Source organism: Ipomoea nil, unplaced genomic scaffold, assembly GCF_001879475.1.
Source record: "Ipomoea nil cultivar Tokyo-kokei standard unplaced genomic scaffold, Asagao_1.1 scaffold1043, whole genome shotgun sequence".
In the NCBI taxonomy this organism is placed as follows: domain Eukaryota; kingdom Viridiplantae; phylum Streptophyta; class Magnoliopsida; order Solanales; family Convolvulaceae; genus Ipomoea; species Ipomoea nil.
The window spans coordinates 3,212,036-3,230,451 of record NW_017617471.1 but is presented as its reverse complement, the minus strand read 5'-3'; the positions used below and the strand labels follow the sequence as shown (position 1 = coordinate 3,230,451).

At 36.9% G+C, this 18,416-nt stretch overlaps 4 protein-coding genes across 4 annotated transcripts; all 4 read left to right on the top strand.

Annotated features, from left to right (window-relative positions):
* Positions 1-2,612: 2,612 nt before the first annotated feature.
* LOC109181144 (uncharacterized mitochondrial protein AtMg00810-like) lies at positions 2,613-3,156 on the top strand. The gene is made up of 2 exons (XM_019330899.1): positions 2,613-3,034; positions 3,078-3,156. The coding sequence occupies exons 1-2, from the start codon at positions 2,613-2,615 to the stop codon at positions 3,154-3,156; spliced, it is 501 nt and encodes a 166-aa protein (XP_019186444.1).
* Positions 3,157-8,096: 4,940 nt separating this feature from the next.
* On the top strand, positions 8,097-9,929 carry LOC109180933 (uncharacterized protein At3g28850). The gene has a single exon (XM_019330652.1). The coding sequence runs from the start codon at positions 8,410-8,412 to the stop codon at positions 9,583-9,585; it is 1,176 nt and encodes a 391-aa protein (XP_019186197.1). The 5' UTR covers positions 8,097-8,409; the 3' UTR covers positions 9,586-9,929.
* Positions 9,930-11,130: 1,201 nt separating this feature from the next.
* On the top strand, positions 11,131-13,524 carry LOC109180900 (DNA-directed RNA polymerase V subunit 5A). The gene is made up of 4 exons (XM_019330612.1): positions 11,131-11,478; positions 12,049-12,225; positions 12,378-12,491; positions 13,009-13,524. Exons 1-4 carry the CDS (start codon positions 11,215-11,217, stop codon positions 13,132-13,134), a joined length of 681 nt encoding a protein of 226 aa, XP_019186157.1. The 5' UTR covers positions 11,131-11,214; the 3' UTR covers positions 13,135-13,524.
* A 1,947-nt stretch (positions 13,525-15,471) lies between these two features.
* Positions 15,472-18,387, top strand: LOC109181002 (AUGMIN subunit 1-like). Its single transcript, XM_019330750.1, has 6 exons — positions 15,472-15,871; positions 16,000-16,132; positions 16,222-16,356; positions 16,515-16,638; positions 17,802-17,939; positions 18,024-18,387. The coding sequence occupies exons 1-6, from the start codon at positions 15,601-15,603 to the stop codon at positions 18,129-18,131; spliced, it is 909 nt and encodes a 302-aa protein (XP_019186295.1). The 5' UTR covers positions 15,472-15,600; the 3' UTR covers positions 18,132-18,387.
* Positions 18,388-18,416: the final 29 nt, after the last annotated feature.

The following is an 18,416-nucleotide window of genomic DNA, read 5'->3' as shown; positions in this document are numbered from 1 at the left end:
AAACTTGGTCTGAAATGGGAAATGAGCATTTGTGACATGCGTTTGATGTCAGAAACGCATGTCCCATATGCGTTTGATGTCAGAAACGCATGTCACATATGCGTTTGTTATTTTTATTTTTTTTTTCGAACGTTGACCACAGACGCAAGTGGGAAATGCGTTTCTCGCAGAATACGAGAAACATATTTCTAACTTGCGTCTCTCCAGAGACATCGTCGAAATCACTGGCGAATTCAACCTTGTTCGCGAAGCATCTCTACTTGTGAAGCTGGTGGTGCGTTTCCTCCTTCGGCGAAGACTCATCCAGAAATCAGAACTGATCAACGAAGTCGTGCATTGCAAAAGGGGAGAGGAAGCCCGGGAGAAACATTGGTAATGGTGGGTGGGTGGGGGGGGGGGGGAGAATGAATGAAATTGAAAGGCGTTATTGGGAATCGTGATTCTCAGGGACGCCTGGTAAAACGAGCCTAAACTTGGGGAAGGAGGAGAAGACGTCGAAGTTGCAGAAGCAGAAAGTCCTAAAGGGGATTTTGGACCAGATTTTAAGAAAGTTGGGGTGAGGGGGAAGAAAGAGAGGGGGAGTTGGTCATGCTAAAATGGGAATTTTGCAGGTGAGTGGGTCCCACCAATGGAGGAGGAGAGTTGCGCCTCACGCACGTGAGGCGCAACTCTCACGCCCAGGCGGTGCACGCTTTCTTCTTCTTTTTTTTTTTTTTTTTTTTTTTTTTTTCCCCTCCCATTTTCTCTTTCCTAATCACACCGGTAAAATCTTCACACTATTGAGGATGCCCTAAGCGAGCCAGAGGAGGACAATGTCCGGGCCGTGTGCTAATTTGATAACATCCTTGTCCCCATGCTCCCGAATCAGAATATAACCCAAGATTTTCGAGGCATATATTATGCGGATCAAAGGACTGAATCCTGGAAAGAACTTTATTTGTTGCTTCTATGGTTTCCATGGCGGACTGAGTGAGTTATTAGAAGGAAACGAAGAAACACAATGGCCGGTGGTGAGGGACGCATGTTGGAAATGCGTTTCTGGTATTGTACGAGAAACGCATTTCCCACTTGCGTTTGTGGTCAATGTTGAAAAAAAAAATCAAAAATAACAAACGCACCTGAGACATTCATTTCTGACATCAAAAACATGTCCCAAACGCTCATTTCCTATTTTAGTCCAAATTTCAAAATCTTCTCATTTTTATCAACAAAACAAATTTTATTCCCATTTCAGTCTTTGACACTAATACTGCACAACACCTGCACCAAATAGTAATTAAATGTTTAAGAATTCATAAGATACACTAATGCTGCAAAACACCTGCACCAAATAGTAATTAAATGTTTAAGAATTCATAAGATACACTAATACTGCACAACACCTGCACCAAATAGTAATTAAAAAACAATTAAGACGGTAAAATTTCTGATGAATATATACTACTGTACACTGTACAATGGCATGCATATATATATATATATATAATATATATAGACTCAATACTCACATTCTCACAATATGACATACTTTTATTCTATAGCTTCTTCATCAATATAATTGCTCTCCATGCATGCCAATGAGCTTAGAAAAGAAAGGAAATTCACTGAAACTTCTTTGAATCCCCAGAACGTACGCAACCCATAATGCATGTTTAGCCAACCGATCAGATCAGATCAGAGTTTTCATCTTCTTTGCCAGGCCACTTCAAACTCGGGCTCGTTAGGGGCCACGCACCCAACGCCATTCTATCTTTCTTCCAGTTTTTGTATAGTAGGACGATATGATCATCAAACATCTCCATAAATGGGGAATTGCTCACCTCATGGATCACTTTTTCCGCCTGTTTTGATGTTCAATTCGCATCTGCACCAAAGCTGCAGTGTTGTTGGGAATTGAAGGAAGTATATGAAGATGATGAGTGAGGACTGAGGTGACATCTATATATCTATCCCCAAATTGATTTCAAGACACCCTCCATCCGTAGCCAAAGGATTTCTGAAGCGCTTTACTTTCTCTTCAATTGCAGGATCCATTTTTCCCTGAATAAAAATCTCAGAATCTGCAAAAAGGGAAACAATTATCATCAATTACACTACCACACTTAAATAAGCAATCTTAGCTTTAACAACTAAATATGCAAATATGATAAATGCTATAAAATCAACGAAAAAGCTATGTTTTAAAAAAAAAAAAAAAAAAAAAAAAAGTAAAGAAGCTAATTCATTAATCATAGGCTTTACAATAACTATCCATGGAATGGTCAAACATTTCTTATAGGGAGACATAGAATCATAATCAGATGCGAATCACCCTTAACCTGAAGGTTTTGCATGCAACAGATTCAGGTAAGGTTTACTTGCTTAAGAAAGCCTTGTATGGCCTAAAACAGGCTCCAAAGGCCTGGTATAGCAGAATTGATGAAGAATTGTGGAACATGGGGTTCAACAAGAGCAAGAGTGAATCAACCTTGTATATTAAAGTTGTTGATGATGATCTGATTGTTATTTCACTATATGTTGATGACTTGTTTGTGACAGGAAACAATGTGAAGCTAATCAATGAATTTAAGACTCAAATGATGCAAGCTTTTGAAATGACAGATCTAGGATAAATGAATGTTTTTCTAGGCGTGGAGGTTCAACAAACTCAAAATGGAATTTATATTGGACAACAAAAATATGCTAGGGAGGTGTTGAAGAAATTCCATATGGAAAGCTGCAAGTCAGAAAGTACTCTTCTTTCTCAAAATGCAAAATTTAGCAAAAATGATGGTGCTGAGAAAGTTGATGAGACCACATATAGGAGTATTATTGGATGCCTTATGTTCTTGACAGCAACAAGGCCTGATATAATATTTCCTGTAAGTTTATTATCAAGATTTATGCATTGTGCTAGTGAGTTGCATTATACAGCAGCAAAGAGGATTCTTAGGTATATAAAGGGAACTCTAGACTATGGTTTGAAGTTTGAAAAAACAAAGAAGTTGTTTCTTCATGGTTATTCTGATAGTGATTGGGCAGGTTCATATGAGAAGTACATCCGAATATTTTTTTAGTTTTGGATCCGGTTGTTTTAGTTGGAGTTCAACAAAGCAGGACGTCGTGGCACAATCAACAGCTGAAGCTGAGTATGTTGCAGCAACTTTAGCTTTTTAATTAATCTCTTTGGTTAAGGAAGTTAATGTCTGATCTAAAGATGACCCGAGAGGAAGCAACAACAATTTTTGTGGACAACCAGCAACCATAGAAATTTCAAGAAATCCAGTCTTTCATGGCAAGACTAAACACTTCAAAGTTAAGCTTTATTTTGTTAGAGAAGTTCAAAAAGCAAATGAAGTTAACTTGGTTCACTGCAGTACTGGCGTTCAACTAGCTGATATTCTGACAAAGGGATTGCCAAGATCAAGATTTGAAGTCTGACAAAGGGATTGCCAAGATCAAGATTTGAAGTGTTGAGAGAGAAGATGAGAGTTTGCAGCAAAAATAGCGAGGAGTGATAGAAATGCTATATTTACTGCATATTAGTTTTATTTTGAATTAGTCTTTCATTATCTTTTTTAATTCTAAGTTGTTGAGATATTTTAGAGTTGTTTGTTGAGTTATTTTCTCTGTTAATTGTGTATAAATTAGCAGAGATAGAATGGAATAAATATATTCATTTTCCCCAGCAAAACTTGAGTGTTTACCACTAAATATCCAACACTCTTCAATTGCAGGATCCATCTTTCCCTGCATCTGCAAAAAGGGAAATAATTATCATCAATTACACTATCACACTTAAATAAGCAATCTTTAACAACTAAATATGCAAATATGATAAATGCAACCTCTCAAAGTGAGGGGGGCTCCTTGTGCGCAGTTAGCACCGGTCTAGCCTCTGTGGTTCATGTTCAGTTGAGTCACCATGATTTACATCATCCCAAATGCTCTGTCGGGCCGGGGTGTGGGGGGCCCTTAGGGTTGGGGTTCAACCTTTTGGAAGAATGATAAATGCTATAAAATCAATGAAAAAGCTATGTTTTTTTTTTTAAAAAAAATAAAGGTCCTGTTTGGTAAAATGGTTGTTAGCTGATTGTGTTAATTAGAGAGTATAAATAGTTGATAACATTAGCTGATTGTAGAAAAGTGTTTGGTAAATTAGCTGTTTGCTGATAGCTGTTTGGTATAATTTCTTTTCTCAAAAAGTTAATTAAAAAAGTTGCTAGGAGTAGCTTTTTTAATTTTAGCCTTTTGGAGTTGCAAAAAGCTAATTAACCAAACATTTATATTGATATTTTAACTAAATCAAACAATTAATAGTGATCAAATAAGCTAAAATTGGCCTATAGGCCAATTTTTTACCAAACAGGGCCAAAATAAAGAAGCTAATTCATAAATCATAGGCTTTACAATAACTAGAATGGTCAAACATTTCTTATAGGGAGACACATAATCATAATAAGATGCGAATCACCCTTAACCTAGGAACCTGCAAACTAAAGGATTGCACCGCAACGACTACCACATGCCTGGATGAACTTTGCAGTATCCGGTGCAGTGCAATCATTCAGTCATTCACAGGTTCGCACGTTAAGGTCAGTTCGCACCTGATTATGGACAGTATATATATATATATATATATATATATACCTTCATTAAACAGTGAGCCTGAGCAGCATGTTTGCGCACCAGAGCCTTCATCTTCTTTGTCTCCTCAAACTCAGGCTCATCATCAGGGGCCACCCAACGCCATTGTATCCTTCTTCCAGGTTTTGCAGGACGATGATCAAACATCTCTGCTTGTGCAGCACGTGCCCTGACTGGCCTTGGCATCCCTAAGGTCATAAATGGGGAATTGCTGACCTCATGGATCACTTTTTCTGCCTGGTTTGATGTTCTCATCTGCACCAAAGCTGCACATGCAGTGTTGTTGGGGAGTATATGAAGATTGGTGACATCCCCAAATTGATTAAAAGCTGCTCTCAGGACAGCCTCAGTAGCCAAAGGAGAAAGGTTATCAATCAGCACACTGCGCTTTACTTTCTCTTCAAAGGCAGCATACTCTTCTATTGCAGGATGCCAGGATCCATTTTTCCCTGGCATGAATAAAAATCCCAGAATCCGCAAAAAGCGTAATATAATAAGACAAAATCTTCACAAGTATATTCTTATAAATAGAGATTTATTATTATTATTATTATTAAATATCCAAAATTCGGGTTAGTTTGGATCAACTTTGAGTTTTGAAGTTTTAAAATTATTTTTTGTTTGAAACAAAAGTATTCAAATTCATTATGTGGCTCAATCTTATGACTGCCTATTAATAATAGTAATAAAGGTGCCATCAAAGTATATAATACTTCATAGTAGCAAGTTTTAAAATAATTTAATTATTGGTACCAATAATTAAGTATTAGAATTTTAAAATTAATATAATATTAATTATGAAATACAATTAATAGTCAATATATAATGTATATTTTTTTTATATTTAATTATAATAAAATATCATATTAGTTCGAGTATGGATAAATTTTAAATACTCGATATTTAAATTCAGATATACCATAATTAAAATATCTAAACTAATACCTATTTGGGTTCACCCAGAATTCAAAATCCGATTCCAAATTTATGTGGTAGTTTGGATAATTCGAATAATGCCACCCCTAAGAGGCTAAGATTATGAGGAATGACACTGAGAGATACGTTGACAAAACAGTGATTATTGTGATTGTTTTTTAAATCCATCTTTTTTTCTTTTTAAAGATCTAGACGTTGTTTCCTTCACCTCTTTCTAGATCTGGAGGAAGATGACGTTTTTGATCACCTTCTTCCGGATATAGACGAAGATTAGGGGTGTCAAATTGGGCCGAAGCCTCGTACTCGCCCCACGGTGGGGTGGATTAAGGCTGTAGAAAAGTTGGCCTGCAAAAATGCGGGCCTAACGAGCCTGACCCGCTGTGACACGCAACCCGCATGGGCCAAACTCTTTTTTTTTTTTTTTTTTAAAAGTAGACGCAAGGTCCCACCAATTCGCATGAGGCGGGCTAGGGCCATATGAACCCTAGCCCACGGGCCGGCCCACAAAAGTCAGCAAAAAATTAAGTTCGCGATGGCGCGGGCCAGCCCACTTTGATAGTACTAACGAATATGACTTTGTCGCTTTCACCTTCTTTCATATATGGAGAAAGATTAAGTTGCCTTTTCGCCTTCTTCTACTTCGGTTCACCTTCTTCCATATTTGGATGAAAACGATGTTATCGTTTCACCTTTTTTCAGATCTAGAGGAAAACAACATTGTCGTCGCTTCATCTTCTTCCAGATCTGGAAGAAGACGATGTTGTTGTTTCACCTTATTCCATATCTAAAGGTTAGCTTGTTTGTGTGTGTGTAAAAATGGTACACATAACGAAATTATCATACAACAAATTCTATTGTTTTTATTCAAAAGAAGATCGCAATGATTACCCTTGTAGCGTGCTTTGATGGAGTGGTAGAAGGCTAGAAGCCTAGAAGTCCCCTCGAACAGAACAATTGCACGGTCTCTACTCTCTAGTCTGACAACCTTCTAGGCAAGAGAGAAATAAAATAGAGAGTTTTACGAGAAACTACTTTTCTATATATTCTTAACCCTGGTAAGAAATGATAATAGCTATATATATATAGACATATTTGGGCTTTAATTGTGCTAGCCATTTAAGGCCCAAACTTACCCATACAAAATGTGGACCTAATGGGCCTAGCACGCAACCCGCACGGGCTACGGTCAACACGCGGGCTTAGCGGGTCGGTTCGCAAAAGCTCGCAAAAAATTATGCCCGCGATGGGACGAGCCTAATAGGCGGGCCAACCCGCTTTGACAGTACTAATGAAGATGACATTGCCGCTTTCACCTCCTTTCAAATCTGGAGAAAGATTAAGTTGCCTTTTCACCTTCTTCCAGATCTAGAAGAAGACAACTATTTTGGTTCATCTTCTTCCAAATATGGAGGAAGACGATATTATTGTTTCACCTTTTTCTAAATCTAGAGAAAAACAATATAATGTTGTCGCTTCATCTTCTTCCATATCTAAAGGAAGATTTTTTTGTTTGTTTGTAAAAAGGATACGCATGGCGAAATCATCATAAAACAAATTCTATTGTTTTTATTCAAAAGAAGATCAAAGAGATTACCCTTGTAGCGTGCTTTGATGGAGTGGTAGAAGCCCCCTCGAACTAAACAATTGCTCAGTTTCTACTCTCTAGGACCACGAAAAGTTTTACGAAAAATTATTTTTCTATATTTGCTTAACCCCAATAAGAAATGATAATATATATATATATATATATATATATATATATATATATATATATATATATATATATATATATATATATATATCTTTGGGCTTAAATGGTGCCATTTAAGGCCCAAACTTACCCATCAAATAATTAATTTATTAATTGCATTAATAAAGTTCGACATCATTCTATTCTAGATTTTAATTTTTATAGATCTTTGCAAATGTATAGTGACGAGTTAGCAATGAAAATATCTCTTTTGATCAGTGCTAATTGCTACTACTTTTATATTATTATGTGTAAATATGTAAATTTGACATCAATCTTATATGATAATTTTGTGTTAATTAAAAATTAAATATGTACATATTTGATATCTATATCATTATGGTGATTTGGATACATCGATGATAAAATCATGTAAATTAAACCTCAATCAGATGTGTCTTGAAATCATATTAGCACAAATGTGTGTTTGGAGAGGTTGTGAGAAGTCAAGAAAATGAAAAGCGCAAGTAGGAAGTAAGATGATGATATATGCATTTATGTCCATGTGAACATTTTCTCTATATTTGGCTTCATAGGCTAATGAGTAATGAACATAATGCAACTTTTTTCAATTTCTTCAATCATTAAAGAGAACTTTTCCTTGTATGCATTACTTGTTCCTCACTACGGTTACATTAATTTAAATTTAATCTCAAATTAGTTGATTTTAATTTTTACTTGAAATAAAGTCTGATTAGAACTTTTTAATTATAACACGAATATCCTGTTTTGCACATATATACTATTAATAGTTGGCAACAACTAACAAGTATAACTTCCAAATTGAGTAGATTTGAGCTTTATTGGGCAAGCAAAGCTAGCAACAGTTTCCAGAGTCTTAGTTTCCTGTCTTCATCAATTACTTCTTCAAACTCCATTTTAATTTCCCAGCAGGCAACCATTCATCACAGGTCCACTCCATTAACTCCATCCTTCTCTCTGCTTCCCAATAATCTTCTTCTTCCAACTGTTCTTGACAGCCTCCTCTCACCTACACTCTCCCTTTCTTCTCTCCGCCCCATCCACCATTTTCACTTGTACCCACTAAAGGATTACAACAAGGCATTGCAAATTTGCAATCTTTCTGCTTTTCGTAGATGGGCTGCTCTGCTTCGCGCTCGCATGAGTTTATTCACCACCGGAATCCCTCCAATTCGGGTTCTTCGCGCCCACAGTCGCCGTATTCGTTTTCCGACTCCGGGTCAACTCCGGTTTCCCGGACATTTTCCCTGCCGACGCCGCTTGTTCACCACCCGCCTCTCAGGAGAGGGGACACCAACCACCTGGTGTCGCTCACCTCCACCACGTACGGCTCTCTTGTGCTGATTGACGGTCCCAGAGCCCCGAACCCTAACCCTAAGTTCAGTGGTCCGGAGGGTGGGAACCGGAATGCCCAGATGGGGAAACCCGAAAATGGGACTGACCCGTTACGTCATTTGTCCCTTGACTCAGTAATCAACACTTGGGAGCTCATGGAAGGCCTGGATGATGAGTTTGGTTTTCATGTAGTGGAGTCTCCCAAGAAGCCCAGTGTGAAAAGTCTTGAAATTGAAGAAGAATTTGATGTGAAGTCCTATGAGTTTGTTGAGCACTCAGATTCAAAGCCATTGTGGAAGCACTTGTCTGAAGAGTCCTTGTTGGCCAAGATGGATCCCAATGTAGCTTTGAGCTATAGGAAAGCGTTGTCGGCTAAACAATCGGGGTGTAGAGAGGGGATCGATATGCCACAACCGAAAACACCGAAATCTGAAGTGTTCAATGAAAATGATAAGAGTTTATTGAGCTTGGTGTTGCCTGACAATGATGTTCGACTAAAGGGTGGTGAGGAGAGGATTGTTCTGTACTATACCAGTTTAAGAGGAATTAGGAAGACCTATGAAGATTGTTGTAATGCCCGGGTGATCTTTAAAGGGTATCGAGTTTGTGTAGATGAAAGGGATATATCCATGGACTCATCATATAGGAAGGAGTTGCAGGGCGTGTTGGGAGAGAGAGGGGTGAGCTTGCCACAGGTGTTTATTAAGGGGAGGTACATTGGTGGAGTGGAGGAGATTAAACAACTTAACGAGTCAGGCGAATTGGCTAATCTTTTGGAAGGGTTTCCCGTTAAGCACCATGGACTCGCTTGTGAAAGTTGTGGCGATGCAAGATTCCTGCCATGCCCAAATTGCTACGGGAGTCGAAAAGTGTTTGAAGACGATGAAGGGAAGTTGAGGAGGTGCCCGGACTGCAACGAGAACGGACTGATTCGATGCCCCAGCTGCTACCCTTAGAAGTTAGAAGTTCTTCATTGACTGGTGCCCAACATTCTTGATCAATTTTTCGTGAGGATACCTGAGAATGGTACAACAATATTGTATTATTCTAAATTATCTGTGTATATTGTGCTCTAGACCTCTCTATCTCATCAACTGTTTATATTATCTAGCTTGTGGCCGGTTATGTTCATCGTCTCTTTGAACAATTCTAAGGAATAAAATGCTAACTATGGAAGTGAAACTATGCACTTTCTGTTACATGGATTCTTGTTGGATACTGATGACATGAGATGTCTGTCTGCTGTAACTTTAACTAATGTAGGCTTATGATTCCAAATCACAGATACATTTAAGCTGTACAATGAGGCATTCTTTAGTTCTTCCATGTCTGATTTTCACATTGATGGGGTCTGTTCAACATTCTGTGTATTCTATTCAGAGACTTACAGGTTCTTTCATTGCTATGTTTGATATGAATATGATGCCAATTAACTACTAGGGTTATAGGATTGAGTATATAACCTGCAAAACTGGTCCCAATTCACAATTATATTGTGCTGAATATTGCAGAGAATCATATAGGGAGAGTATCCCTCAGGAGGTTTTAATTTGTTTTTTTGGGAATTTGGTCTCGAGAAAGGTGGAAGAGCTGACCTATATTCCTAAAATGTTAACAACCAAACTCTATACTATATGCCAAGAACCTTGTGCTCAGATGGTATCTCTATGGTTCCCTTTGAGAGAAGGTCACAGGATCGAACCTGGTGGTGGGGTATTGATTCTTTGAGCTGCATTAGTTAGAGAAAATATAGAACAGATATTACCAACTTGGATGACGTGAATGACCGTCCCCTTCGGCAGTACTTTGCCCCTTGACCAAAAAAAAAAGGAAATACTATGTGACTGCCAACAAAACAAAAAAATAAAAATAACAAAAATACTATGTGATTGCCAGCAAAACAAAACTATTAACTTTCTTTAGATTAGTCAACTAGTTAAATTATGTTTTGGCTTGATGTGTTTTTTAACGTCAACTAAATTTTAATGCTTTGGCTTGAGTGTGTGTGTGTTAGTTGGGCCAACATTTTTAAAATCAGTAAATTTATACCAAAAATTTTACATGTCAATTTCTTGGTATAAAAATTCTTTTAGAAATTATACATTAACATCTTCATTACCTAACTCATAAGCCACATTTTTAACCAAAATTTTCTAACATTTCCACACTGCAAGAATTATAGATCATTATTTAGATTGGATTGTAAGATTAGTTAAATTAAACAAATTAAAAAAGTCTAATATAAAATTATTTTATTATTATTGAATGAACGAATGATGTATTTCGAGTAAACACTATTTATGTGTTATACGGAATAATTCATAAATCACACAACGAGGTCCACTGTACTAGCTTGATATAAAATTTAAAAATTTTGGTCAAAATTTTTATGGGAAAAGAAAAAAGAAAACGTAAATGTTAAAAGAAAAGAGAAATTATAATTAAAAGAAAAGAAAAAAAAATGATTAAAAAAGTGAGATTGCTTACATCATCTCGGGACTGGGTGCGAAGTATTCTCGTTCAGATTTTCAGAATTTTGAGGGCTGCTCAGACCAAACCCCTAACAGAACCTCCGGAAATCAGCAATGGACATGAATGGGTCGCCGCCGATGGACATGGAGAGTTTGGGGCAGTGCTTGAGCAGCTTCATTGACGACGGAACCGTCGAGAGCCACCGCTATTACCTCTCTCGGAGGACGGTGCTGGAGATGCTCAGGGATCGCGGCTATGCCGTCCCCATGGCTGAGATTGATATTTCCCTCCAAGATTTCCGCGACAAATACGGCCAGAGACCCGACATTGACCGCCTTAAGATAACCGCTCTCCACAAGTACGATCCTGACAATAAGGTACTCTTCTGCTCGCTAGATTCTGAATTTAGATTCCTATTTACTTGTCCAGTTGTTGTTTTCTTCAATCCTTATCACAGGTTCTCGATAAATTCATTCAAATGTTTAGAAAAAGGAAGAGATTATTATGGATGCTTCTAATTTCAATTGTGAAATATCGACGAAGAAGGGCTTAAACTTAACAGAGATTAGGTTTTGGAGGGGGTGGGGGGATTATCCTCTAATAAACTGGTAACTCCATTACAATTAGTCTCAGGAACAACAAAAAATTACCAAAAATTAAAGGAAGAAATGTGGTTTATTGACTTCTTGTACAGAATGGTAAGGATGGAGCCATTACATGTGCTTTGGCTTAAGATTCTTTCTACTCCCTTGCAGTTGAATGCTTGAAAAGATCAATAGGTAGTGTTTCTGTGTTTGAGTGTGAGTTAACGGGGTATTTAGGCTTAGCAGGGCCAAATTTGTTATTCCTAGAATGATGGGAATTGGGATAACTTTATCTCATTTGGTGCCTTATGTATTTCTTCCTTTACTATTTGGAACCTTATAATGTTCAAATGTTTATTTCAGATTCTGGCCATATTCTGTGGTCCAAGTGTGATAAAAGTAAATATTATCCGAGGTATTTTAACTCAGATAGTCAACAAGGAGACCTTGAATCGGCTTATACTGATTGTGCAAAGCACACTAACCAACCAAGCCATGAAAGCTGTGGAACTCTTTTCGTGCAAAGTTGAAATCTTCCAGGTATGTTCTCTGATTAATTATGTTTTTTGAAGATCCATTTTTTATGCCTAATGGTTGAAATATGAGCTTATAATGTACTTTGGGCTACTGGCTACAGATTGTTTTCCTGCAGCATATTGACTTGTTAGGTCATTCTTGCTTATTATCTTCAGGTCAAGGACTTGCTTGTCAACATCACAAAGCATGCCTTGAAGCCAAAGCATCAAGTGCTGTCTGATGAAGAGAAACAACAATTGTTACAGAAATACAGCTTGGAAGACAAGCAGGTTAGTGTAAGAGTATTGCTTTCTTGATTTATTTTGAACACGGTAATTTTCTCTTACGAGCCTTGCTGGTATCATTGTAGTGTTGGCACCAAAATTTTGTTGGCCTCACTTAATGCAATAGTATAATTACTTGGATTATACGCTTATTAAAAAACAAATTTGGTGTCTGGTAGATTATGCCACTCGCACATCTCCAATCTGGTTGAATAAAGTACTATCAGTTACTTCCTTATGGAAAACACATAGTAATTGATTTTTTTTTTTTCTGGAGGCTAAAGAGGGTACCATTTTGTGAGTACTGTATCTGTTACAGTCTCCATCTTTAGGCAGGAAATGGATGATATTATGCAATATGCATTCTTTCTGCTGGAGTTTACATATATACTAAAGTCAATGATTTATGCTTACTGGCCATTTAGCAAGATAATAGCTTTATGTGGATCTCATTTCTCTTATTTAAGTCACTTATTCTTGAAATCTTTGAGCAGTTAAAGTAGTTGTTCTTGAAAATTTTCAGCTCCCTCGGATGTCACAGAAGGACGCAATTGCCCGCTACTTTGGACTCGAGAAGGGCCAGGTTGTGAAGGTTACATACACCGGTGAGATCATTGAGACACATGTTACATATCGCTGTGTTTGGTGATGCTCTTATGATATAACATTATCCAGTTGTCGGCTTCCTCTCTGCCATGGCAGAAATGATTGGAACGTGTAAGAATTTTCCAGTTCACCCTGCTCTCTCCTGTTACCACCACGACCACCACCACCACCACCACCGCCTCCAAACAGGGTTAGCAAACCCCAATGGAATGTACTTGTATTCAATGTCGTATTAGTTTAGGATCCCCCTGAAACATTTTGTGACTTGTATGATGTTTATCAATGTGTAGTAGCCAACTAGCCATGACAATAACCCCTTGTTGCCATCTTTTGATTTATGGGGGAATGTTTAAGGGTGCATTCAGATATTATTAACATCATATCAAGTGTCTCTCCTATCCTCTTTTAAGTCCTTTTGCGATTTTGAGGCAAATTATACTATGATATTAGAATCATAGATAAATGTTTATTTTTATTATACTAAATGTTCATTTTTAATGTATTACAAATTTATTTTTAAATAGTAAACTTAATTTTTTTTGAAAACCAAGAAAAACGAGATTTATTAATCACTCAAACATAAATGCTGAATACATTCAGGATAAGAAAAAAACTGAGAAACCTTTAGTACAATTTAAAAAAAAATAATATATTAAAAATAAATCTTCAATATATTAATAATGAATCATATACATATTTTTCTTTATAAGGTGGATCATACCATTGTTTAATCAGTCTTTCATTATTCATTATTCTATGGATCATGATCAACACATTTGTGTGAATCATACATAAAAAAGTAAATTTTTAATATAGTAAAAGTAAATTATTTGGATATATAAAGTATATTTGAAAAATATAGTAAAAGTAAATTATTTGGATATATAAAGTATATTTGAAAGTACATAATTTTTTTTTTATATATTATCAAATAATGTATATTAAGTATACAAATAATATATTTTTATTATATTACAAATATTAAAAAGAGTTAATTACACTTTTGGTCCTATAACTATTGATGTCTTGTTAATTTCAATCCACGACTTTTAAAACTAACAATTTAATACCCTAACTATTTAATTTTTATCAATTTCAATCCTTCCGGTCAAATTACCGGTGAAAAGTAGCCGGAAAATTTTAAAGGCTAAATTGATGAGGACAAATTTGTCTTTTTACATCTATTCTTCTCTCCCTTCTCCGACATAATAGGTTACATTGGCACCGCCGGCCTTCTGAACATCCAACTCACCGTCCGCCGCCGTCTCAAAAGCCAACGACCGACCCACCGTCCAGGAGCCTTTTCCATGGAGTTGAGGAGCCTTTTTAAACTAGAAGAAATCACATCGTAAAGGCAATGAAATTTCCATGAAATTTTGTTGGATTCAATGAGGAATGACAACACTGATGCCCCTGCTTTTGCATTGGTCAAGTGTATGTTCAAGAATCAAATTTTCCTGCAATTTAGTTTGTGGAGGCTGCCACCTACAACACACAACCACCTATCTTCCTTCGCCGTCGCCGGCGGCGGCGATGGCGGCTGGAGCTGATGATTGGCGTCAACACCATGCTAGTTAACCTCTATCCTAGGTAAAATAGGAGAGATCAGATCATGTGGGGGGCATTTGTCTGCCCTCTTGAACAAACAAATTAAAAGATCATCATCAATTGTTTATGTATTAAAATTGTGGAGTTCCCCCACAGAGTCTCCAAGGCCAAATCAAATCGCAGGTCTCAGTTCATTTTGAATTGTTTTTAATTTTTTCCTGAAACTGTATGGTGTCAAAAAATCTTTGGTAAATATGTGCAAATAAGAGTTAGGGTAATGGAGGAGAAAGCACCGGCGGTCACGGAAGGTGGAAGGGAAGGAACAGAAAAATAGATGTAAAAAGACAAATTTGCCCCCATCTTTTTAGCCTTTAAAAATTTCCGGCTACTTTTCAACGGTAATTTGACCGGAAGGACTAAAATTAAGAAAAATTGAATAGTTAGGGTACTTAATTGTTAATTTTGAAAGTCGTGGATTGAAATTAACAAGACCTCAATAGTCATAGGACTAAAAGTGTAATTAACTCTATTAAAAATATATAATGCATATTCATAATTCGCACAATAATTTGCCCGCATTTAATTAGTCACAATGAGACATAATGAGATTATATTACGATCTAAAGAATTTAACAAGATAGATTATATTGCGATCTAAAGAATTTAACATGCCCTAATTGTTTGTTTATTTTTTAAATAATATTTTTAATTTTATTTTTTAAGATATATGGTTGGTTTAAAATTATAGGCAAAGTTAGGGACCTGATTACTATTAAAGAAAACTTTGAGTAGACATACAAAAGCTGTAGAATATATTTTCAAAAATTGAAGTAGACACTCGACCCTCAGCTTCGCCGGCGATCGAACAGAAAGAAAATTGAAGTTTTTGCGGGGAAGACCGGCGTTGTGATTTCTTTTTCTAAGCAATTACATATAACTTATCTGTCTGCATTTTAGCAAGATGAGTGAAATGTTGGGCGGAAGCGATCCTTCAGTATCGACGGAAACAACGAAGGGGAGTAGTGCTTTAGATGCGAGCCGAATCGCAGAGGTAAAATCATGGCTAGTTTCCCAATTCGACGCTGTTGGGAAGGACGTCCCTGATTTCGAGTACACTGCACGAAGCGTTGCGCATTTGCACAATATTGCGACCATTTCTCAGGCCAAAAATCAAGCCGCAGGGATCGTAGCCAATGATTTCCGTCAAAAAGCTGCCGAGTATAGGTCTCAAGGTACTAGGATCTACCTTCTCAATGTTTTTGGATGATTTTATGTCGCCCTATTTTTTCTTATATATTTAGTTTGATCTATTGTTCATCGGCCTAAACTTTTCCACGAACTGAATCTGTCATGATTGTAGCTGCGAGGATAAGAGAGGTATTAGAAAATGTGGGATTGGCCCAAGAGAGTTTGACGCCGAATGTGGTTTCATCTGCACAAGTGCTTGCCAGTATGGCGAATTTGTTGAATATTAGAGACACTGAATTGAGTAGGTGGGTTGGCTTTGTTGTTTTACATCTTCTTTCGCTTTCTATTTGTTTGGGATTTCATAGTAGTCTTACAAAAGAACAAAAAATTGTAGCTTTCTTGTAGCAATGGCAGATCTTTCTCTTAGGAAAACAGCAGTAGAAGAGAAGAGGGCTAAAGTGCAACAGGAATCTAAAGTTCTTCTTGATTACACTCGGAAGGCAATAGCAAGATTGACTTACTTGAAAAGGTAAATCTAGAGACAGTTAGATTGAGGGCTTTTGTTATGGTTTGATCAAATGTTATGCTGTATTGCAATACTTGAGGCAAATATATGTTTTTGAATGTCAGAAAGGTTGACCGGTATGTAATGTTTCTATTACTGATTTTTAATTATTTACTTGGTAGAACGCTTGCTCAGCTTGAAGATGACATTGCTCCTTGTGAAGCACAAATGGAAAATTGGAAAACGAACCTGACAATTATGGATTCCAAAGAGAGGCAATATTTTCAACAGTATTCTAATTACAAGGTAACTCCATTTTGCTTTAAGCATCATTTAGAGATCAAAGGCCTAATTTTTCCAATCATCTCTGGCTTGATTTATCCTATTTTTTGTTAAGGAAAAAGTTGTATGAACTCTGCATTTTTAGCCAAATGCTTTGTCTGCATATAGCATTTACACTATCAAATCCACAGTTGGGGCTTATTTTTAAAGAAAAGTATTCCGTTTGCTTGGTACTCTTATGTTGTGCTAACCTCCTTCTGTGTGATAGAGCTTCAAGGTGTAGTAGTATTTGAAGTGCATTAAGCATCAAACTATATTGCTTCTTCTGCTGGACTTTTGTGGCTTAACTCTGAAGAGTCTAGACTCTAGGTGCCTCTCAAATTTTATTCTAGAAAGCAGTGAACCTCAATGACTGTTTCAAAATAAAGCTCGGAGATACGTGTTTAATATTGGGGTTAGTTTTCCTTTGGGAGGGATAGGCAGATGTCTGGTAAACACCAAGCTATTTGCAAAGCTAACTGTTTGACAATCTTGTGTGGTTTGGAGCATTTTTCTTTTGCTTAATATACCAAGCTATGTACCCCTAGTGCAAACTTGTTAGCTTGGTTAATTAACAAAGCCAAACTTGACTAAAATGCATCCATTACCAAATGAGTTGTACCTGAGTTAACTGCAGCTACTAACTGAGCCACAACTATTCATGCTAGATTTTGCTTCTCTACAGCTCTAAGACATAAGTTTTCCATTTTTTGAGCTGGCTGTGGAAGTGTTGATTACGGTATGGAGACTCTTTGAAGTATCGCATATGGTGGCGAGGTACTGAGATGGTTTTGAGTGATGAAGTTCTGGAACTAAATATTACATGAACAAAAAGGATGTATAACTTAAAAGCCAGTAACTTGGTGACAATATTTATGCTGCTATTGCTAGATAATATTTATCTTCTCTGGAAATAGTGTCCAAATAGATGCAGAGCTTTTTTACCATCTTGCCACCTTATAGGGAGAAAATGAGACAACATAGAGGAATTGGGTGTTAACAAGTTACAAGCCACCTTATAGGTTCCTTTTGTCCACTTGAAAGGCATGTGCTCTGCTCAAAGGGATACAGTATGCTTGATCAATCTGAAACCTGTAATCCACGTTATCCTGTTATGCATATAGTTACGACGAATGTTCCATATGCAGGCAATGCTCAACCGTGTTGGCTATACCCCAGAGATAAGTCATGGAGTGCTGGTTGAAATGGCGGAGCACAGAAAGGATTTGGAGAACAAAACAAAACCTATTCTTGATACTTTGAGAAGCTACCAAGACCTGCCTCCGGTAAGATCGACTGAATTCTATCTGAACCTTTTAAATTGCCTTCTTCACATGCTTCGCCATTGAATTCTGGAGCTTATGATGTAGGATAAAGCCTTGGCTGCATTGGCAATTGAGGAGAAGAAAAGGCAGTATGGTGATGCTGAGAAGTACCTTGAAGATGTGTTGCAGTCAGCTCTTGCTGCTACAGATTGAAAATGAAAGCCAGTTCTTGAAAGCTTCTTTTGTCAGGATTACTTCCTAGTTTTTACTCTATTAGGAACATTAAGGCAAGTTCTATTTGGCCCAGTTTTTTATTTTTATGTTTTGAAATTGTTGTGTTCGTTGCTGTATTCACTTTTCCTTATTCCTTTTCTTTGTACGTTTTCATATAATGATGTAGCAAGCTTGGAGAAAGTTGTTAATAGGATGAGCTTTGATCCACAAGTAATCTATTAATTTTATCATCTTTGTTCTTGTGTAATTTTCTCCATACGTTTT